This window comes from Argopecten irradians, chromosome 5 (genome assembly GCF_041381155.1).
Source record: "Argopecten irradians isolate NY chromosome 5, Ai_NY, whole genome shotgun sequence".
Taxonomy (NCBI): Eukaryota; Metazoa; Mollusca; class Bivalvia; order Pectinida; family Pectinidae; genus Argopecten; species Argopecten irradians.
The window spans coordinates 8,972,757-8,993,982 of NC_091138.1; the positions used below are offsets into that span (position 1 = coordinate 8,972,757).

The following is a 21,226-nucleotide window of genomic DNA, read 5'->3' on the forward strand; positions in this document are numbered from 1 at the left end:
AGTATCATCATATTACCTCACCGACCAAAACCCAAACCAAGAGTCCACAGGTAAGTATCATATTACCTCACCGACCAAAACCCAAACCAAGAGTCCACAGGTAAGTATCATCATATTACCTCACCGACCAAAACCCAAACCAAGAGTCCACAGGTAAGTATCATCATATTACCTCACCGACCAAAACCCAAACCAAGAGTCCACAGGTAAGTATCATCATATTACCTCACCGACCAAAACCCAAACCAAGAGTCCACAGGTAAGTATCATCATATTACCTCACCGACCAAAACCCAAACCAAGAGTCCACAGGTAAGTATCATCATATTACCTCACCGACCAAAACCAAACCAAGAGTCCACAGGTAAGTATCATCATTTACCTCACCGACCAAAACCCAAACCAAGAGTCCACAGTAAGTATCCATATACCTCACCGACCAAAAACCAAGAGTCCACAGGTAAGTATCATCATATTACCTCACCGACCAAAACCCAAACCAAGAGTCCACAGGTAAGTATCATCATATTACCTCACCGACCAAAACCCAAACCGCCGACCAAAACCCAAACCAAGAGTCCACCGGTAAGTATCATCATATTACCTCACCGACCAAAACCCAAACCAAGAGTCCACAGGTAAGTATCATCATATTACCTCACCGACCAAAACCCAAACCAAGAGTCCACAGGTAAGTATCATCATATTACCTCACCGACCAAAACCCAAACCAAGAGTCCACAGGTAAGTATCATCATATTACCTCACCGACCAAAACCCAAACCAAGAGTCCACAGGTAAGTATCATCACATTACCTCACCGACCAAAACCCAGACCAAGAGTCCACAGGTAAGTATCATCATATTACCTCACCGACCAAAACCCAAACCAAGAGTCCACAGGTAAGTATCATCATATTACCTCACCGACCAAAACCCAAAACCAAAACCCAAACCAAGAGTCCACAGGTAAGTATCATCATATTACCTCACCGACCAAAACCCAAACCAAGAGTCCACAGGTAAGTATCATCATATTACCTCACCGACCAAAACCCAAACCAAGAGTCCACAGGTAAGTATCATCATATTACCTCACCGACCAAAACCCAAACCAAGAGTCCACAGGTAAGTATCATCACATTACCTCACCGACCAAAACCCAAACCAAGAGTCCACAGGTAAGTATCATCACATTACCTCACCGACCAAAACCCAAACCAAGAGTCCACAGGTAAGTATCATCACATTACCTCACCGACCAAAACCCAAACCAAGAGTCCACAGGTAAGTATCATCATATTACCTCACCGACCAAAACCCAAACCAAGAGTCCACAGGTAAGTATCATCACATTACCTCACCGACCAAAACCCAAACCAAGAGTCCACAGGTAAGTATCATCACATTACCTCACCGACCAAAACCCAAACCAAGAGTCCATCATCAATTACCTCACGACCAAAACCCAAACCAAGAGTCCACAGGTAAGTATCATCATATTACCTCACCGACCAAAACCCAGACCAAGAGTCCACAGGTAAGTATCATCATATTACCTCACCGACCAAAACCCAGACCAAGAGTCCTCAAGTAAGTATCATCATATTACCTCACCGACCAAAACCCAAACCAAGAGTCCACAGGTAAGTATCATCATATTACCTCACCGACCAAAACCCAAACCAAGAGTCCACAGGTAAGTATCATCATATTACCTCACCGACCAAAACCCAGACCAAGAGTCCACAGGTAAGTATCATCATATTACCTCACCGACCAAAACCCAGACCAAGAGTCCACAGGTAAGTATCATCATATTACCTCACCCGACCAAAACCCAGACCAAGAGTCCACCTTCCATGTCATTCCTTTAGGTAGGATTATCAATCAATCAACACCTTAAATAGATGATATTTTAACACCAAAGTTTTAAAATTATCAAGTCTGGCTCAGAGTTTTAAATATTAAACAGTTTTAGAGAGATCTTATGTTTACTCTTTCTTGTCTTCAATGTTACCCATGACTTACATGTCTGACAGCTGATGGAACCAATGCGAAGGGTTGCGGAGGAACTAGAGTATTGTTCTGGGAACATCACGGTGCTGGCAGAGGATCTGAACTGTCGGGAGATACACCGGAACTACATCAAGGCAGTACAGGGAATCTGTAACACTTCTATGTATGTATCAGTGTTTTACAGTATCAGTATAAACAAATCTAATGAATGTTTTACAGTATCAGTATAAACACGCATCTAATGAATGTTTTACAGTATCAGTATAAACACACATCTAATGAATGTTTTACAGTATCAGTATAAACACACATCTAATGAATGTTTTACAGTATCAGTATAAACACACATCTAATGAATGTTTTACAGTATCAGTATAAACACACATCTAATGAATGTTTTACAGTATCAGTATAAACACACATCTAATGAATGTTTTACAGTATCAGTATAAACACACATCTAATGAATGTTTTACAGTATCAGTATAAAACACGCATCTAATGAATGTTTTACAGTATCAGTATAAACACACATCTAATGAATGTTTTACAGTATCAGTATAAACACACATCTAATGAATGTTTTACAGTATCAGTATAAACACACATCTAATGAATGTTTTACAGTATCAGTATAAACACACATCTAATGAATGTTTTACAGTATCAGTATAAACACACATCTAATGAATGTTTTACAGTATCAGTATAAACACACATCTAATGAATGTTTTACAGTATCAGTATAAACACACATCTAATGAATGTTTTACAGTATCAGTATAAACACACATCTAATGAATGTTTTACAGTATCAGTATAAACACACATCTAATGAATGTTTTACAGTATCAGTATAAAACACACATCTAATGAATGTTTTACAGTATCAGTATAAACACACATCTAATGAATGTTTTACAGTATCAGTATAAACACACATCTAATGAATGTTTTACAGTATCAGTATAAACACACATCTAATGAATGTTTTACAGTATCAGTATAAACACACATCTAATGAATGTTTTACAGTATCAGTATAAACACACATCTAATGAATGTTTTACAGTATCAGTATAAACACACATCTAATGAATGTTTTACAGTATCAGTATAAACACACATCTAATGAATGTTTTACAGTATCAGTATAAAACACACATCTAATGAATGTTTTACAGTATCAGTATAAACACACATCTAATGTTAATTGTCAAATGTTTTACAGTATCAGTATAAACACACATCTAATGAATGTTTTACAGTATCAGTATAAACACACATCTAATGAATGTTTTACAGTATCAGTATAAACACACATCTAATGAATGTTTTACAGTATCAGTATAAACACACATCTAATGAATGTTTTACAGTATCAGTATAAACACACATCTAATGAATGTTTTACAGTATCAGTATATAAACACACATCTAATGAATGTTTTACAGTATCAGTATAAACACACATCTAATGAATGTTTTACAGTATCAGTATAAACACACATCTAATGAATGTTTTACAGTATCAGTATAAACACACATCTAACGAATGTTTTACAGTATCAGTATAAACACACATCTAATGAATGTTTTACAGTATCAGTATAAACACACATCTAATGAATGTTTTACAGTATCAGTATAAACACACATCTAATGAATGTTTTACAGTATCAGTATAAACACACATCTAACGAATGTTTTACAGTATCAGTATAAACAAACATCTAACGAATGTTTTACAGTATCAGTATAAACACACATCTAATGAATGTTTTACAGTATCAGTATAAACACACATCTAATGAATGTTTTACAGTATCAGTATAAACACACATCTAATGAATGTTTTACAGTATCAGTATAAACACACATCTAATGAATGTTTTACAGTATCAGTATTCAATTTTAGAATTTTACATCCAGTAACACTTCCATTGTTCTCTTTATACTAGCATAGAAAATTGTCATTGTAACTATTAGTGCTAGATATATTTATCATGGTTGATATTACACACATCTCTAAACCGTTATCCTAAGTGAGAGACTAATACATCTCACTGTACATCTATAGTTACTGGTAGAGGTGTAACAATTCACAGATTCATCCATGTATTGCATTGCTTGGTGGTGCATTGATGCATAGTGTGCAATTTATTAGTATCGCAATACCTGAATATAAAAATTGAACATTGGATTATCTCCCTTGGTCAACGTCAACGTTTGTTAATTTGTAACAATTGAAATAACGGAATCCCACAATGCGCAAAACACTAAACTTGTGTCAACGCCTGTGACCTATAAGGCCACTTGCTGGTCTTATTTCAAGGTTCTGTCTACTGAATCTAATAATGGAACATGGGAAATGAATAAAACTTGCCTCTTTTTTAATGAGTGTAAGCAAAAGCTAAAATATTCCAGAAATACAACCAACCTTACAACACATTTACGATGAAACTACGACATTTGAAGTGTCTATCAAAATATTGCGATACTTATATCGTGAACCCTTTATCATGATATGTATTGTATCATCACATACCTCACGTTGCACAGCACTAGTTACTGGTACATCAAACGTAACTGTTCACCATCCTTATTTCTGAAATATGAAGATCTGTTCGATGAATTTTGTTTATAGAATTTTATTAACATAACATAAAATATTATAACTGAACTTTGGTATTTTCCTGATAAATAGAGACACCAACTGAGTTGTATTTATGTGTGACCAGGTTGGGTCTTGTGTTAATCCTGCTGTGTTTGCCTGTGTCGGGACTGATGTTCATCCTCACAATGTGTTTACTACCCAGGCTCTGGAGACTCATCGGCAAGAAGTATGTACTCTCCTGTACACAAATTTTATCCTACAATTCTACAAGTATTTGATAAATGTAGAAGCAATATAAAAATTTCTAAATAGCTACATTTCCTCCAGTATTATGTCTTTAACTATATATAAATGTTCAATTCTTTCAAAACGTAACACATTATTTTGAAGGGATTATCTTAGTAATACATGTATAAATAATATGGTAGTGAGTGCTTTTCTAAAGACTAAATCTCAATGAAGATTTAAACCTTCAGATTTTTTTATAGAGATGAAAGATTCTTGATAAAGAAAAGAAAAAAGAAACAAATTATATCGACTCATGAAGAAAATAAATATGCATTTTAGTTCTAAAAGTGTAAAACATGTATATAATAGAAAAATGTATTGATTTGTGGTACTTATCTATAGCTATTATTGTTTTTCAGACGTGGTTACCGGCCTGTAGACGACGCCGACCCCTTCTGTCCCCGACCTCCTCCTTACAATGGGTATGGCAGTATACACCCGGACATCGGGTCATCCAACAGTTTTCCTAACGACCGCTCATAGTATGTGTCGTAATAATCTTAACACTCACTCATCATCACCTGAAAGCTTTACAGAAAAAAGGTTTTATTAAAACCCAGGGAACTGAGAGTTGCATGCTGGGAAAGCTTTAGAGGATGCATAGGGTCTTCATTGCTTAGTGAGATTCTTAGTGATCTTGGTCATATCTAGACACAGGATTTGTTATGGGTACAGATCATAATCCTTATCACTGTTACAGATGCAGCACACTTATGGTATAATTACTTATAATAAAGAAGTCAGCAAAAAAATTACCAACCCTTTAAGCTGATATTGATTCAGTTGGGAATGCCTTTAAGGTGTGTATGGTCAAAGATTGCTTAAGTGCATAAGGCATAATTTGGTCAAAGATGACTATGGTAATTCCTGCAGCAGGTGATTTCAGAGCCCAGCTTCTTGAACATTCCTTAACAATTTCCTGTAGGAAAGCATTACAAAAGTTAAGGATAGATACTTAATATTTTTTCCTTTACTTCTATAAAGTGGAATTTCCTATAGTTAAGGAATGTTTTTGAAACTGGGGCCGATGTAGTTTTATCTTCACTTTTGTGTAAGGCCTATCACCCACACACACATACACGCCATCTAAAACCCGCTGTACCCTACCTTCCAGGTTTTAAGGTCACCTGAGACAAAGTCTCAAGTGACCTATTTTAATTGCCTTTTGTCCATTGTCGTCTGCCGTATGGCGATAAACATTTTACTTTTTCGACCTCTTTTCCAAAACTACTGAACCAAATTTGTTGAAATTTTGCAGAAACCTTCCATATCCAAAGGTCAACCAAAATTGTGAATTATATGGTCCCAGCCCCCCAGGGGCCTGAGGGGTGGTGCCAAAAGGGGTCAAATAGGCTAAAACTTTAAAAATCTTCTTCTGAAATTCCAGACATTGTAGAATCAAATACTCTTCATAGATTGAAAGGTCTTAAGGTCCTTAACAAAAATTGTGAATTATATGACCCTGGGGTCTCACGTTCCCCCCTTGGGAGGGGGTCAATTTTACTATAGTTTATAAAGGGAAAACACATTTTTGGGCATTATTTGGTCGTTTGTAATAGGAAATGAATCAAACTTTGTTAAATAAAATTATTAGCCTGAGATAGTATTTTAACATCATATCCATATTGGTCCTGGCCGACCCACACGGGCCAAAATTGATCAAAATGGCTAAAATTTCAAAAGTCACCTTCTGAATTCACAGATTTGATGGAACTAGATACTCTTCATAGATTGAAAAGTCAGTTATAAAATCACTGACTGATTTCAAGGGCATGATGGGCTTATATATAGCGTTTATATATGTGTTTGTTTCATTCTGTATCAGAACTCAGGTGACCGCTAAGGCCCATTGGCCTCTTGTCATCAGATCACCACGCCGCATATAGAATTTCTTCAGAGTCCTGAGATATATAGATAATAGATATAGGTTAAGATATATAGAAATGATATTGATACTAACATACAAAGAAATGTCTTTATTACAATATAAGTAAATAAGGTAATATAACAGTTGATCATGGAATATACAAATTTATTTATTTATTTAGGACCTACACATTTTACATTGCCCTGGCATGGAACAATTGCTTAACCTTGTATTGTCAGTGTTTTGACTTCTAGGTTTCAGTTTCTGTGCTAGAATATGTTATTTGCCTTGCTAGATGTCGTCTGTGGTATAATTCATTGAGATCCTACTATGAAGTAGACAGAAATTTTACAGCAATCTATAATAAAATTGAAAACATTGGTCTGTCTAGTCCTAAACTACTCTGACAAACTCAACTCTTCCCATGTGTACATGAAATTCTTTAAATTAGCATGAAAGTATTATAATGAAATCTGTCCTCTGACAGCTATTAAACCCTGTTCAAGTGTTATAATGAAATCTGTCCTCTGATAACTATTAAACCCTGTTCTATGAAATCTGTCCTCTGATAACTATTAAACCCTGTTCCCGTGTTATAATGAAATCTGTCCTCTGACAGCTATTAAACCCTGTTCTATGAAATCTGTCCTCTGATAACTATTAAACCCTGTTCCAGTGTTATAATGAAATCTGTCCTCTGATAACTATTATAAACCCTGTTCCCGTGTTATAATGAAATCTGTCCTCTGACAGCTATTAAACCCTGTTCTATGAAATCTGTCCTCTGATAACTATTAAACCCTGTTCCAGTGTTATAATGAAATCTGTCCTCTGACAGCTATTAAACCCTGTTCCCGTGTTATAATGAAATCTGTCCTCTGATAACTATTAAACCCTGTTCTATGAAATCTGTCCTCTGATAACTATTAAACCCTGTTCCAGTGTTATAATGAAATCTGTCCTCTGATAACTATTAAACCCTGTTCTATGAAATCTGTCCTCTGATAACTATTAAACCCTGTTCTATGAAATCTGTCCTCTGATAACTATTAAACCCTGTTCTATGAAATCTGTCCTCTGATAACTATTAAACCCTGTTCTATGAAATCTGTCCTCTGATAACTATTATAAACCCTGTTCCCGTGTTATAATGAAATCTGTCCTCTGATAACTATTAAACCCTGTTCTATGAAATCTGTCCTCTGATAACTATTAAACCCTGTTCTATGAAATCTGTCCTCTGATAACTATTATAAACCCTGTTCCCGTGTTATAATGAAATCTGTCCTCTGATAACTATTAAACCCTGTTCTATGAAATCTGTCCTCTGATAACTATTAAACCCTGTTCCAGTGTTATAATGAAATCTGTCCTCTGACAGCTATTAAACCCTGTTCTAGTGTTATAATGAAATCTGTCCTCTGATAACTATTATAAACCCTGTTCCCGTGTTATAATGAAATCTGTCCTCTGATAACTATTAAACCCTGTTCTATGAAATCTGTTCTCTGATAACTATTAAACCCTGTTCCAGTGTTATAATGAAATCTGTCCTCTGACAGCTATTAAACCCTGTTCTAGTGTTATAATGAAATCTGTCCTCTGATAACTATCAAACCCTGTTCTATGAAATCTGTCCTCTGATAACTATTAAACCCTGTTCAAGTGTTATAATGAAATCTGTCCTCTGATAACTATTAAACCCTGTTCTATGAAATCTGTCCTCTGATAACTATTAAACCCTGTTCTATGAAATCTGTCCTCTGATAACTATTAAACCCTGTTCTATGAAATCTGTCCTCTGATAACTATTAAACCCTGTTCTATGAAATCTGTCCTCTGATAACTATTAAACCCTGTTCAAGTGTTATAATGAAATCTGTCCTCTGATAACTATTAAACCCTGTTCAAGTGTTATAATGAAATCTGTCCTCTGATAACTATTAAACCCTGTTCTATGAAATCTGTCCTCTGATAACTATTAAACCCTGTTCTATGAAATCTGTCCTCTGATAACTATTAAACCCTGTTCAAGTGTTATGATGAAATCTGTCCTCTGATAACTATTAAACCCTGTTCTAGTGTTATAATGAAATCTGTCCTCTGATAACTATTAAACCCTGTTCCAGTGTTATAATGAAATCTGTCCTCTGACAGCTATTAAACCCTGTTGTGTGTTTCCAGTGTTATAATGAAATCTGTCCTCTGACAGCTATTAAACCCTGTTGTGTGTTTCCAGTGTTATAATGAAATCTGTCCTCTGACAGCTATTAAACCCTGTTGTGTGTTTCCAGTGTTATAATGAAATCTGTCCTCTGACAGCTATTAAACCCTGTTGTGTGTTTCCAGTGTTATAATGAAATCTGTCCTCTGATAACTATAAAATCCTGTTCCAGTGTTATAATGAAATCTGTCCTCTGATAATTATTAAACCCTGTTCCAGTGTTATAATGAAATCTGTCCTCTGATAATTATTAAACCCTGTTGTGTGTTTCCAGTGTTATAATGAAATCTGTCCTCTGATAACTTTTAAACCCTGTTCCAGTGTTATAATGAAATCTGTCCTCTGATAACTATTAAACCCTGTTCCAGTGTTATAATGAAATCTGTCCTCTGATAATTATTAAACCCTGTTCCAGTGTTATAATGAAATCTGTCCTCTGATAACTATTAAACCCTGTTTAGTGTTATAATGAAATCTGTCCTCTGACAGCTATTAAACCCTGTTGTGTGTTTCCAGTGTTATAATGAAATCTGTCCTCTGACAGCTATTAAACCCTGTTGTGTGTTTCCAGTGTTATAATGAAATCTGTCCTCTGATAACTATAAAATCCTGTTCAAGTGTTATAATGAAATCTGTCCTCTGATAATTATTAAACCCTGTTCCAGTGTTATAATGAAATCTGTCCTCTGATAATTGTTAAACCCTGTTGTGTGTTTCCAGTGTTATAATGAAATCTGTCCTCTGACAGCTATTAAACCCTGTTGTGGGTTTCCAATCTATTAAAGCAGGTGTACATACATGTTATGTCATGATTGTATTATACTGTAGGTGTGTATACAGTGTAGATTTAGGGGTACAACTCATCAAGGCTATACCATAGGTATTAGTGGAGGTGTTGTCTTTTACTCAGGAGTCTCTCTATCACATTTTTGCTGTTTGTACTTTTACTAAATATTATCACTTTCTTTGACAGCATCACATATTAACCTTTTTGGAAGACAAAATGTAAAAAATAGTATACATACCGTTACTATGCAATAAAGATATTATAACTATGAAAAAAATTATAATGTTAAAGATTATATATGTAATCAAAAAAATAGAACTTCTCCTTTTGTAATTGTGAAAGGCATGATTTCTATACTCAAGATTAAAAGAAATAATCTAATTAATAATTATGTAACAAGTTATCTATCTTTACTCAGAAGTGTTTGTTTGATTGTTTTGTGTGAAGATATACATGTGTTTATTGACTGCGGTTCATGATTGATGTCAGTGACAGTTGATTGTATGACTATATTGTGTGTCATTCTTTGGATGTATTTTGTCATCTTTCAAGGTAGCTGAATATTTATGATTTTCTAATTATAGCGTACATAGGGATATATGTAGTGAACTTTATTCTGACATACCTGAAGACTCTCATTGTTGCTTGTGATTCACAAGTTGTGAAGTGTACAGAGACTTTGAGAGCTGACAGCTTAGTAGAATCATATTATAAAATTCTTGGTATTTTTGAAATTAGCAAATATTTTAGTTTGGTTCTGTTTTACAAACCAACAAAGGGATATCCCAAAAACTTTGCAGCTATTTTTTTTTTTCTTCATTATTTAGTTGTTGTTTTTTCTTCAAAACTTGATATTGCATGACATTGAAAGCTGCTAATTAATTGGGACTATAGAAACTGTAATTGACTGTATAGAAGCTGTATGAATGTGATATACTGGGAGTGGAATGTAGTATGATGTATTACCAGTATGAGTGGTCTATATGTGGATATATGTGGTGTAGGATTTATTCACCCACACATTGTGCGTTTGTATTCAGCAGTTTGAACCCCGGTCCAGAAAGTGAGGTACTCCCTATGCACGGGCCACTGGCTGAGACGCCTCCTCCTGCAGTAAGTTAGCACACCTGCCTCTGTATGCATGTTGTGTATTGTCTACACCACTCGTTCACCTATTTATTATTCTACAGGATTTACTTAGGCTGGTCACCAGAATTTCGCGGCTGAATTCCAATACTAGATTATATCCCCTTAGTTTGAAATGAAACTTTGAATTGAACATACCTGGAAAATCACCAAGCCAAATAATCAGTTTAATATTTAAAGACAAGTGACTAATGGTGAGTCTATAGAACTTACTGACATGTTGTGAGTTTTAGCTATAAGTAGTTATTCTGATTATCAGATCCTGTAATTAGAAGGACAAAATAACTGTTGGATTCTTGAGTGTATATAGAATAATCTGTATCAGTCCATACTTTTGTAGGTGGTACGTGGTATCTTTTAGCCTACAATAGCACAGACGGTCTATCATGGTGGAGGGCTCATTATTTTGAGACAGATTAAGATTTTATTTTCCAACAAACATTGAATGAAAGCAGTATAAACACAGTACTGTAGTATATATGCTTCCATATCATTTTCCTTTTAACTTTTTTTATGAGGGACATTATTAAAGATTGATAGTTTGTGTGTGTGTAAGTTACTGAATATAAAGATATGTGTCTGTGCTGTTTAAAATGTTATTCCTACCACTCTTACAGGACCAATGCTAACAAAAAACAAATCTAACCTGTCTATCAAGGTCAAAAGGTCAGTAGATAGTGACCAGATGCATGAGAAATATAATTACATGTAATGATTACTATATCCATGTACAATATCTAACCAGAACTAAAATAGTAGTCTAAAAACACAGATTTGTACTGTTTTAGGTACACTATTATCCCATCCTATCTTCAAGTCTCGTTAGATTTTCATTGGCACCCAGAACATAGGACTTACAGACACTTCTAGCCTAAGTGTAATACCTTGGGATTAGATTACATGTTTCTATTATAATGCATGGCTCCATGATTACATTTTATTTCGGAATCAGGGTTATGTTTACTTTCAAATAAAATTAAAACAGTTCAATCAATCATTTTTTATTTCACACGTTTGAGATAATCAACATGTTCTGCTTAATGACATCAGAATAAGAATTATTTTTTAAAAGCTGGCATATTTACAAAAAAAACACAGCAAAATGATTTCACAATATTTACTTAAATATTACTAATTCAATTAGAATATTTGAATGTTAATTGTAATACAAGCACAGTGTATATAAGTAGAGTATATATTTCTAACACTAACACTATGGTGTTTGTCTATGTCATCTCTCACTGATTGGCATATCATAAGTATTTCACACCAATTATCTGATTTTTCATGACCAACTATGTGTACAATGTGTCAGCTTTTGTATTCTAATAGGATATTGCATGCTGATGTTCATTTATTTTTCAGCCCTTTTTTTCAGTAATCTCAGTTCTCAGAAGTGGTTCCCTATATACATGCAATGTATTGTGTTTGTACCTGAGACTGATACATGTATTAAGATTTCCTCTCTAGTTTTCTGTTTCATCAACAGTGTCTTATGCCATCAATTAAAAGTTAGTACAAGATCTATTGGTCTACCCGCTATGACCACAAAAATATTCATAGAAAGAATTCTGACTAGGGTATCCATCTTCCACAAATACGGCATTCAGAGAGAGAAAGAGTGCTCTCTTATTATATTTACGGTACAGACCTAATTTTTGGAGACTTCAGCTGAAATCAGCTATATTTTCATCTTGAGTTATTCATGTCATAAATTGTCTTAAATTGTTAAAAAATGCATTAATTTTGGAGGGTATAGCTATTTTACTCTTAAGTTTGGAGTTATTTTTCATTGATACACATTCATGTCTGAACAGATCAGATAGTGATTACACTCAAATTATGTTAAAAGGCTCTGTCTTCATTGTGTAGAGTTAGTGATTCTGTGTATTTACTAACGGTCAGGTAGTGATTTGATGATGATCGATTGATCCATTAATTTAATGGTATTTATTAATATGTGCTGAGAGAGAAAGATAACTCTATTATAGAAAAACACAATTGTACTGGTACCTATTGATTTACAGAATGTTAATGCCAGAATATTAACACTTGTGTTCAATATTTTTATGTTACAGTATCGACCGACAGGAACCTTTGTAGAGAACTACCAGTTTGGTCCAGGTCGACCACGCTACTCTAGTGACACCTAGTGACAAACAATGGAAACCGAAAAGAGATAATCAGTATTTGTATGTGTGATATCTACCAGTGAAGAGAGGAAAAAAAGGAATTAAAAATATGGACATCCAATGCAAGAGGATGAAAAATGTATATGCCTGGAAATTATATCTGTTTAAACAGACTATGAAAATTTCCATATATTGCTCAAACAACGTCTCATTTTCATTTTTATATCAAATCTCATCATCACTTTAGCACTGTGAGAGGTCAGTTTTCATCTTTGTAAATGTAGTTGTTTGCAGACTTTTCAGGAAAAGTACACATCACCAATTTTATATAAAACAGTCTTCTTTGAAACTGTCATTTGTAACAATTTTTTTAATAGTCAACTCTTACAAAATAAATCAGTCAGGTTGTTTTTTACAAATGATATTTTTATATTAGCATATATAAACCAAAATCCCAGGGAAAGGATAAAAGGAGATGTTATATATAACATTATCTGTACTTTCTGTTTACTAATGGTTTGTATTAAGCTTCTGTAGTTTTTCCTTTCCTGGTAGTTCAATTAAAACTAAAGTTGAATGCAGTTTTCATGATAATCAATATGGCTGGCTTCTTTAACCTTAAATTACATAATACTCCTGTTGATATGTGTAACGGTATGTAGAATGAGGAATATGTTATTATTATTATTCTTTTTATGGAGTTAGAATAAACATACATCTATTGGTACTTATATCCTATCCTACTTATGCCAAATCATGCTTTGATTTATGTTTATGCCTAAAGATGTTGATGATAACAGCGATTAAAAGAATCTGTTAGCGAAATAAACTTTTATGCATATGACCAAATAGTAGGTAAAAGTATATACACATCTTTGTTAGAAAAAAATCAGTGCTCGAATGGTTAAGCAAAAATGTCAACAAGTAACCAAACTATAACTACTTACATAGGAAGCCAATGAAATAACCATGGTAACGTAAACAATTATTGAAAGAAATTTACCAATATAAAGTATCAGTAGTAAATATGTTTGAGAAACAGTTTCTTTTGTTAGAAAAAACATTGCATAGCATATAAAAAGCTAGTAAGAACTGATAGTCATAAACATTGCGTAACATATAAAAAGCTTGTAAGAACTGATAGTCATAAACATTGTGTAACGTATAAAAAGCTTGTAAGAACTGATAGTCATAAACATTGTGTAACGCATAAAAAGCTTAGTAAGAACTGATAGTCATAAACATTGTGTAACGTATAAAAAGCTTGTAAGAACTGATAGTCATAAACATTGTGTAACTTATAAAAAGCTTGTAAGAACTGATAGTCATAAACATTGTGTAACGTATAAAAAGCTTGTAAGAACTGATAGTCATAAACATTGTGTAACGTATAAAAAGCTTGTAAGAACTGATAGTCATAAACATTGCGTAACATATAAAAAGCTTGTAAGAACTGATAGACATATATGTTGCGTAACGTATTAAAAGCTAGTAAGAACTGATAGTCATAAACATTGCGTAACGTATAAAAAGCTGGTAAGAACTGATAGACATAAACATTGCGTAACATATAAAAAGCTTGTAAGAACTGATAGGAAAGGCCAATAATTGTATGTGGTATAATTTTTACAGCAGTGTATAGTGATTTTATAATTAGCTGATTTAGTGAATTATGACATCTTAATTTCTATATATTAAACCTTATCTAGTGAAGTATGACATCTTAATTACCATATTTAAAACCTTATCTATGCAAAGAAGAAAAAAATCATATCAAGATGCATTTTGTAAAAACCAAATATACTGAAGAATTATATGGAAAAGTATATGGAATATGGAGTAAAATGAGAATTATATGAAAGAATTTAGACATAATGACTATTATTGAGATATTACAACTACAAGGTGATCGTTGATATTTATACACCAGCATAATCATGATTATATTGTTTTATTTTCTAACAGACTTTCATCAGTTGACCCCTTTATAGATGTCATTTTATAATTATTGATTGAATCATGGATGTGAAAAATCTAGATACAATTATCATAAAGAGTATATACATTGTAACCTGTCCAAACTGACACTATTCTAATCCAGATCGCTGTCTATTCCAGCTTACCATGTAAATTATGGTATTTTCTTTCGTAATATTAGTAATAAACCTGTTTAATCCAGAAACCAGACTATACCAAATATGCTGGTCCCGATGACATCCGGTTTAGACAAGTTATATATATTTTACATGGGTTCTGTACAAGATAAAAGGATTTTCTGTTGTTTTGTATATAAATTATTGTGTTAAAACATATTTCTCTGAATTGGTAATTATTCAGAGACAATCATCAAGCATCTAAGTACATGTTTATAATACAGAGGTATCTATGCGAGTGTAGATAGTCTGGTAGTATCCAGTCTCAGAGTAACACCTGGCAATTGTATCATGTTGAGTTAAAGAAAATCAAATCTGTAATGCCATTTTTTTCATTTGATTAATCTATCTATCAAGTTACACATCAAAAATAAAACTCATATTTGATATTGTTATGCAAAAAAGACCTGAACTCCACAAAACAGAAGCCTTCTATTGATTATGTAAATCAAAACTGTAATCTAGCATATCCCATTGATGGTTTTACAGGCATAATATTTGGAAATCAATTTCAGTTGTCAAAAACTGATAACTGACTTGAAACCAGATGACTTTGTCCAACTAGAAGCTGGCAAGGAAACAGAAACAAGTGATCCTCAAGAACTTATAGGAGGGTCATAGAGTACATGATCTTATATCAATTAAGTCTTACAATAAAGACCATGTTACTCCAGAATTTAATGAACAGAGATGAGACACTAACATAATCCAGCTATTACTTAGGTATGTAGATTTACTCTTTTCAATGTCAACAAAAAGTATTCTAAAGTAGCACAAGAATATACTGTCGAGATTCTACAAATTGTTGTTGGTATAATAGCTTGCCTGTCCAGCTACAGAAGGAGAGAGTAATCAGATTTTGATCTTAAGGTTGTGAATTTATGGTTATTGAGACCTGGTATGAATGTTGTCACTGGTATATGTTTATTTAGGATGAAAATAACAAAGAAAGGTCATTTCATAGAAATGATAAAAATAACGGTTTGGAGCAGTTGATCCATCCTGATCTATCAGACTTACTTCCCTTCTTTTCTCTCCCTCAACTGAAGGAATACAAGGAAGGGAAGCAACTTGGAACGATCAGAATGCAATCAATCTTGACTTTAATATTGGTAGAAAGTCAAATTTTAGCTTTGAGGACTATAATATTGCAAAACCATAAAGTCATGCATTTATCTCCATACATTGGTAAACCTTCCATTTACTTGAAACTGGGCAAATACACAAAATCTTATCTTGATTCAAGAGGAAAACCAATAGAAAACTGTTCTTTTTTATAAACACAATATATTTGCTTAATTAAAAGTAAACCAATTAAATGAAAACCAACAAATTGAAATAACATTCTTGTGTACCAGGTACTTGATAATATTTAATTTGTATATAATTTTTTATATGATGATATAATACTACATGTATTTGTATAGTAAATGATCTATAAAATACGAAATGTAATGAAATTTTTATATTTCTTTCATATGATCTTTTTTAAGAAGTTACAATGGTATGGTGAATATGTATAGACAACAATGGTGGTGATTGTACAGACTAGGCTGGACCTTTAGGAGTTATTTCCCTTAGTAGCTCTTCGATCAGTAAGATACATATAATGACTGTCTTTATACACATTTTTGTAGAACATAGATTATTTTTGTGTAGGCCATTTTCAGCTTGTGAATTAGCTTCTTTTGTGCCATTGATATCAGTGCTTCCTTGTCTCAAAGTAAAAATGACATTTATTTTATTAAAAATGTATTTCCGCTTTTAATGATGCTTTTAATTTTGAAAAGCAATGAGCTTTAATTTCATAAAAAAGATTGAGAAGAACCAAGGATTTGTTTTGTGACAGTTTCCCTGGTTTTCACTTAGTGTGATCCTGGAATTGTTGTATCTTTGGATGTACACGCTGTATCATATGACATGATGACCTTTTAGGATACACTTTAATTATAAAGATAAAACGGTTATGAATTTAAAATTCAGGACTTTCCCATAGCTTTGAACTCCTACAAGGTCACCTTTAAAGTTCTGCAGATCAAGACCTTAATATCATAAATTGTGAATAATAAGTTTGTCCATATAAAGTGAAAGACAATGATATCTTAGAATATCTTACATATACATGTAGTTATACTGTCTGAATAGAAAAGTCAGAAAAATATTAAGCTACCATCATGGTGTATTCACTGTGCAAGACAATTTGTTAAAGGGGATTTTTTACATCATTAAAATATTTCATTTGTGTTCATGTTAAATTGGGATCCAATGTGATGGGGAAATGAAACACCTTATTTTGTAATTCATGTTTATACAAAGAACAGGCTGATGCCATGATATTGTCCCAGGAGGACTTCAACCTTATAATATCAATTTAGATGATTCTCTCTCGGCATCATTATGATTATAAATTGTTGCATCAGAAATATGTTTATTTGTTGCCTAACCATTTACCGTTGTAGTTATTTTAGTTATTGTATTGTATTACACTAGGTGTGTTTAACTGTGTTAAAATTGCCTGTAGGTACTTGCCAAATGGGAGGGAAGAGTTTCTTTCTATAAGGAGGTTAGGGCTTCGGTTGGAAGTCCGTGTGAATGGGAGGGGAGAGTTTCTTTCTATAAGGAGGTTCGGTTGGAGGTCAGTGTGTATGGGAAGGGAGAGTTTCTTTCTATAAGGAGGTTAGGACTTCAGTTGGAGGTCCATGTGAATGGGAGGGGAGAGTTTCTTTCTTTAAGAAGGTTAGGACTTCAGTTGGAGGTCCATGTGAATGGGAAGGGAGAGTTTCTTTCTTTAAGGAGGTTAGGACTTCAGTTGGAGGTCCATGTGAATGGGAAGGGAGAGTTTCTTTCTATAAGGAGGTTAAGACTTCAGTTGGAGGTCCATGTGAATGGGAGGGGAGAGTTTCTTTCTATAAGGAGGTTCGGTTGGAGGTCAGTGTGTATGGGAAGGGAGAGTTTCTTTCTATAAGGAGGTTAGGACTTCAGTTGGAGGTCCATGTGAATGAGAGGGGAGAGTTTCTTTCTATAAGGCGGTTCGGTTGAAGGTCCGTGTGAATGAGAGGGGAGAGCTTCTGGTTATAAGATGTTTAAGCTTTATTTACCACCGAGATTAATTTGTATAGTAATCCATTATCATTATGATGTATTTTATTTTTTCCCTAAAAAACATGTCTCTTCCTTATTTTGTGCCAAGCTGATTTAAATACAGATTCTTGTTCTGTCTTTATCTTCAAGAGGATCATTCCATAAAAAGGTCTCACTCTGGTGACCTTAAAATGGTCACACTCTAGTGACCTTAACTAGTGACCTTATAATGGTCACACTCTAGTGACCTTATAGTAGTCACACTCTAGTGACCTCATAATGGTCACACTCTAGTGACCTTTATAAAAAGGTCACACTCTAGTGACCTTATAATAATTAAACACCTATGATTTCTAGGTAAATTGTCTGGTGATATCGCCCATATAAATAGGTTATTTCACCACATTATGTAAATAACCCCAGACGAATTTTGATGATCTATTTCACACACTGTAAAATTCAATTAAAAATTGAAGTAAAATAAAAAAAAATGATTATTAATTCTAAAATGTATTTCCACTCCTGATGGGATATTGTCAGTTACTCTTGTTTACGGAATGAGAATAAGGATATGTATTTCAACCAGATTGTTGTTGTCTTTTTCTTTTCATTTTACTGATGTTTGTTTTTAACCAAAGTCATAAGATTTTAGAACATGTCGGTTGTGAGTGTACTTTTGTTTGCTACCACAAGCATTATTTGTCTGTTTATAAATTTGAAATCAATGTGTTCGCAATTTCTTAGAGAGCAAAATATAATATTTGTGTCTTTATCTTTTTGAAATCAATGTTTTATAGCTGTACAGAAAGAGGAATGTTTCAATATTGGATGAAAGTGGTTCTTGTGAATCTCGCTTTCATGTTTAAAGTCCCAGCCATTGAGTAAAGCCGTGAAAATCCAGGACAACTAGTGTCTCGGGTATGTGTTGTCAATTCACAATGGACAGTGTAATGTCAGTAAATTCAACAGGATTCTTTTCAAATTGGATATACTTTATGAATATTTGAGAATTCTTGCTTTCATGTAAATTCATTATTCACATTCACAATTTCACCATAAACAGATATAGAAATGTATCGTATTGTATCATCTAAAATTAAAAATTTCATGAAGTTAATAGACATTCCATCCAGGAAATTGTTATGTATGAACTTGCTTGTAAAAATCAGTGTTAAATAAAAATGATGTGTAAAAATAAATGAGCAAATTGAAAGCAGTAGAAGCAGAATTATTTAATAATTAAGCATCCTTTTATTAGACTTTAATTTATACTTTTTGTATACAAAGAGACATTTTTAAGTTGGATATTTTGTCCAAAAATGGAGATGTTGCGAGGATGTTGACAGAGTTATGGCCCTTTGAACAATATGACTGTATTGTTATTGTTTAGAGCTGAATTATATGTTGTATATGATACCGGTAGTTTGTTCTAATTTTGTATCCTGCATGCATGTAACTGTATCATCAGTTCCAAAACCAGCTTGAACATTTTTAAACGGTTATTTTCTTCATTTTATTTTTCATTATATAAACATATGCATGCTATTATAAAAGCATTGTAAATATTTAGTGTTTAAAATAAATATTATAATGTCATTTCCTTCAGTATTGTACTCAATCAAAACCATTAATTACCTTATTGTTTTCAGCTGCTGGCAGTATCAGGTTTTAAAGAACATAAGTCAATCATTGTTTTTAAAACAAAATGAAGGGATTAAAGTCATCAAACCATCTTCTCCATAGGGTATACATGACAAAAGTAACTGGTAGTTAAGATATGTATGACCTTGGTCAATGTGATGGTCTTTTATGACATTGACCAAGTGTTAATCACACGCCTATGACCTTGACTGTTGTACTAAGTATAGATAACTTGTTTATGACTTTGACCTGGTGTGAAGGTTAAAATGAACATGACCTTGACCTTGTTTAAAATTACATGGCTTTTATTAAGTAGAGAATAGTTTTTATGTATAAGTCCACCCATTCTTGTTTTTAATACTTTTTTGTAAATCTGACATAGAAAAAAAAATCAAATAACATTGAACATTAATTCTGATCTCATCCATGTTGAATTTTGCTGAAATTGATCAATGAAATTTATTCAGAATAGAATTTGGTATGGAAACCTATGTTAAGCCAGAGTTGTGAGGTTTTTTTTCTGTAATCCTTAGGAAATCATTATTTATCTCTTAATATGTAGCATGCTTTTCACATATGATGTACTGTTGGTTTTTTTTAGTAAATCTGTATGTTTTTCTGTGTTTATTTGCAATTTTGATTTCATTGACAGTGGTAAACAGGGATTTAACAAGATTGAAGAATATTATATTTCATTTCCACCAAAGAATGTCATATATGAAATATTTTCTTTACATTTTGTGACAATAAACATAAGATTGTATGAGAAATAAACTTGGAGTTTTTGTTGTTGTTTTAAAAGGATTATGATCTCATTATTATTCTATTATGGCCCTTTCCAGAGGGAACTGTTTTCCTATAATGTTGTCTGGCAAGGTATAGTCCCCGAGTCGAAGACGAGGGGACTATACCTCGCCAGACAACACTATAGGAGAACTGTTCCCGAGGGAAAGGGCCATAATAGATTTAGTACGTCACATGACATTCATTATGACGTCATATATTTGGTCGCGTGCTCATTCCCGGGGGACTATACTTTGGTATAGTTCCCGTAGTCAAGTATAGTCTCCCGTAGTCAAGAAGGACAGAAAACTGTCACAAAATAGACCATGGCCCAGGGGAAAAATAGGTACTTTGAGGTATACCTAAAGTGTACCTAAAAGCTACCTAAAAAGTACCTATCAGAATAGGTACGTTTTAGGTATACCTAAAAGATACCTATGGTTTTTGAGATATACCTAAAATGTACCCGATTTGGACTTTGAAATTCT

At 33.4% G+C, this 21,226-nt stretch overlaps 1 protein-coding gene across 4 annotated transcripts; it reads left to right on the top strand.

Moving 5' to 3' along the window:
• Positions 1-1,844: 1,844 nt before the first annotated feature.
• On the top strand, positions 1,845-20,729 carry LOC138322802 (protein tweety homolog 1-like). Of its 4 annotated transcripts, none has more exons than XM_069266914.1 (5): positions 1,845-2,182; positions 4,761-4,862; positions 5,284-5,346; positions 10,846-10,915; positions 13,027-20,729. In XM_069266914.1, the coding sequence occupies exons 1-5, from the start codon at positions 2,046-2,048 to the stop codon at positions 13,099-13,101; spliced, it is 447 nt and encodes a 148-aa protein (XP_069123015.1). In that variant the 5' UTR covers positions 1,845-2,045; the 3' UTR covers positions 13,102-20,729. The 4 variants fall into 4 exon arrangements, with proteins under 4 accessions (XP_069123015.1, XP_069123014.1, XP_069123013.1 ...); XM_069266913.1 differs by having other exon boundaries at positions 1,856-2,182; positions 10,843-10,915; XM_069266912.1 differs by having other exon boundaries at positions 1,858-2,182; positions 5,284-5,406.
• Positions 20,730-21,226: the final 497 nt, after the last annotated feature.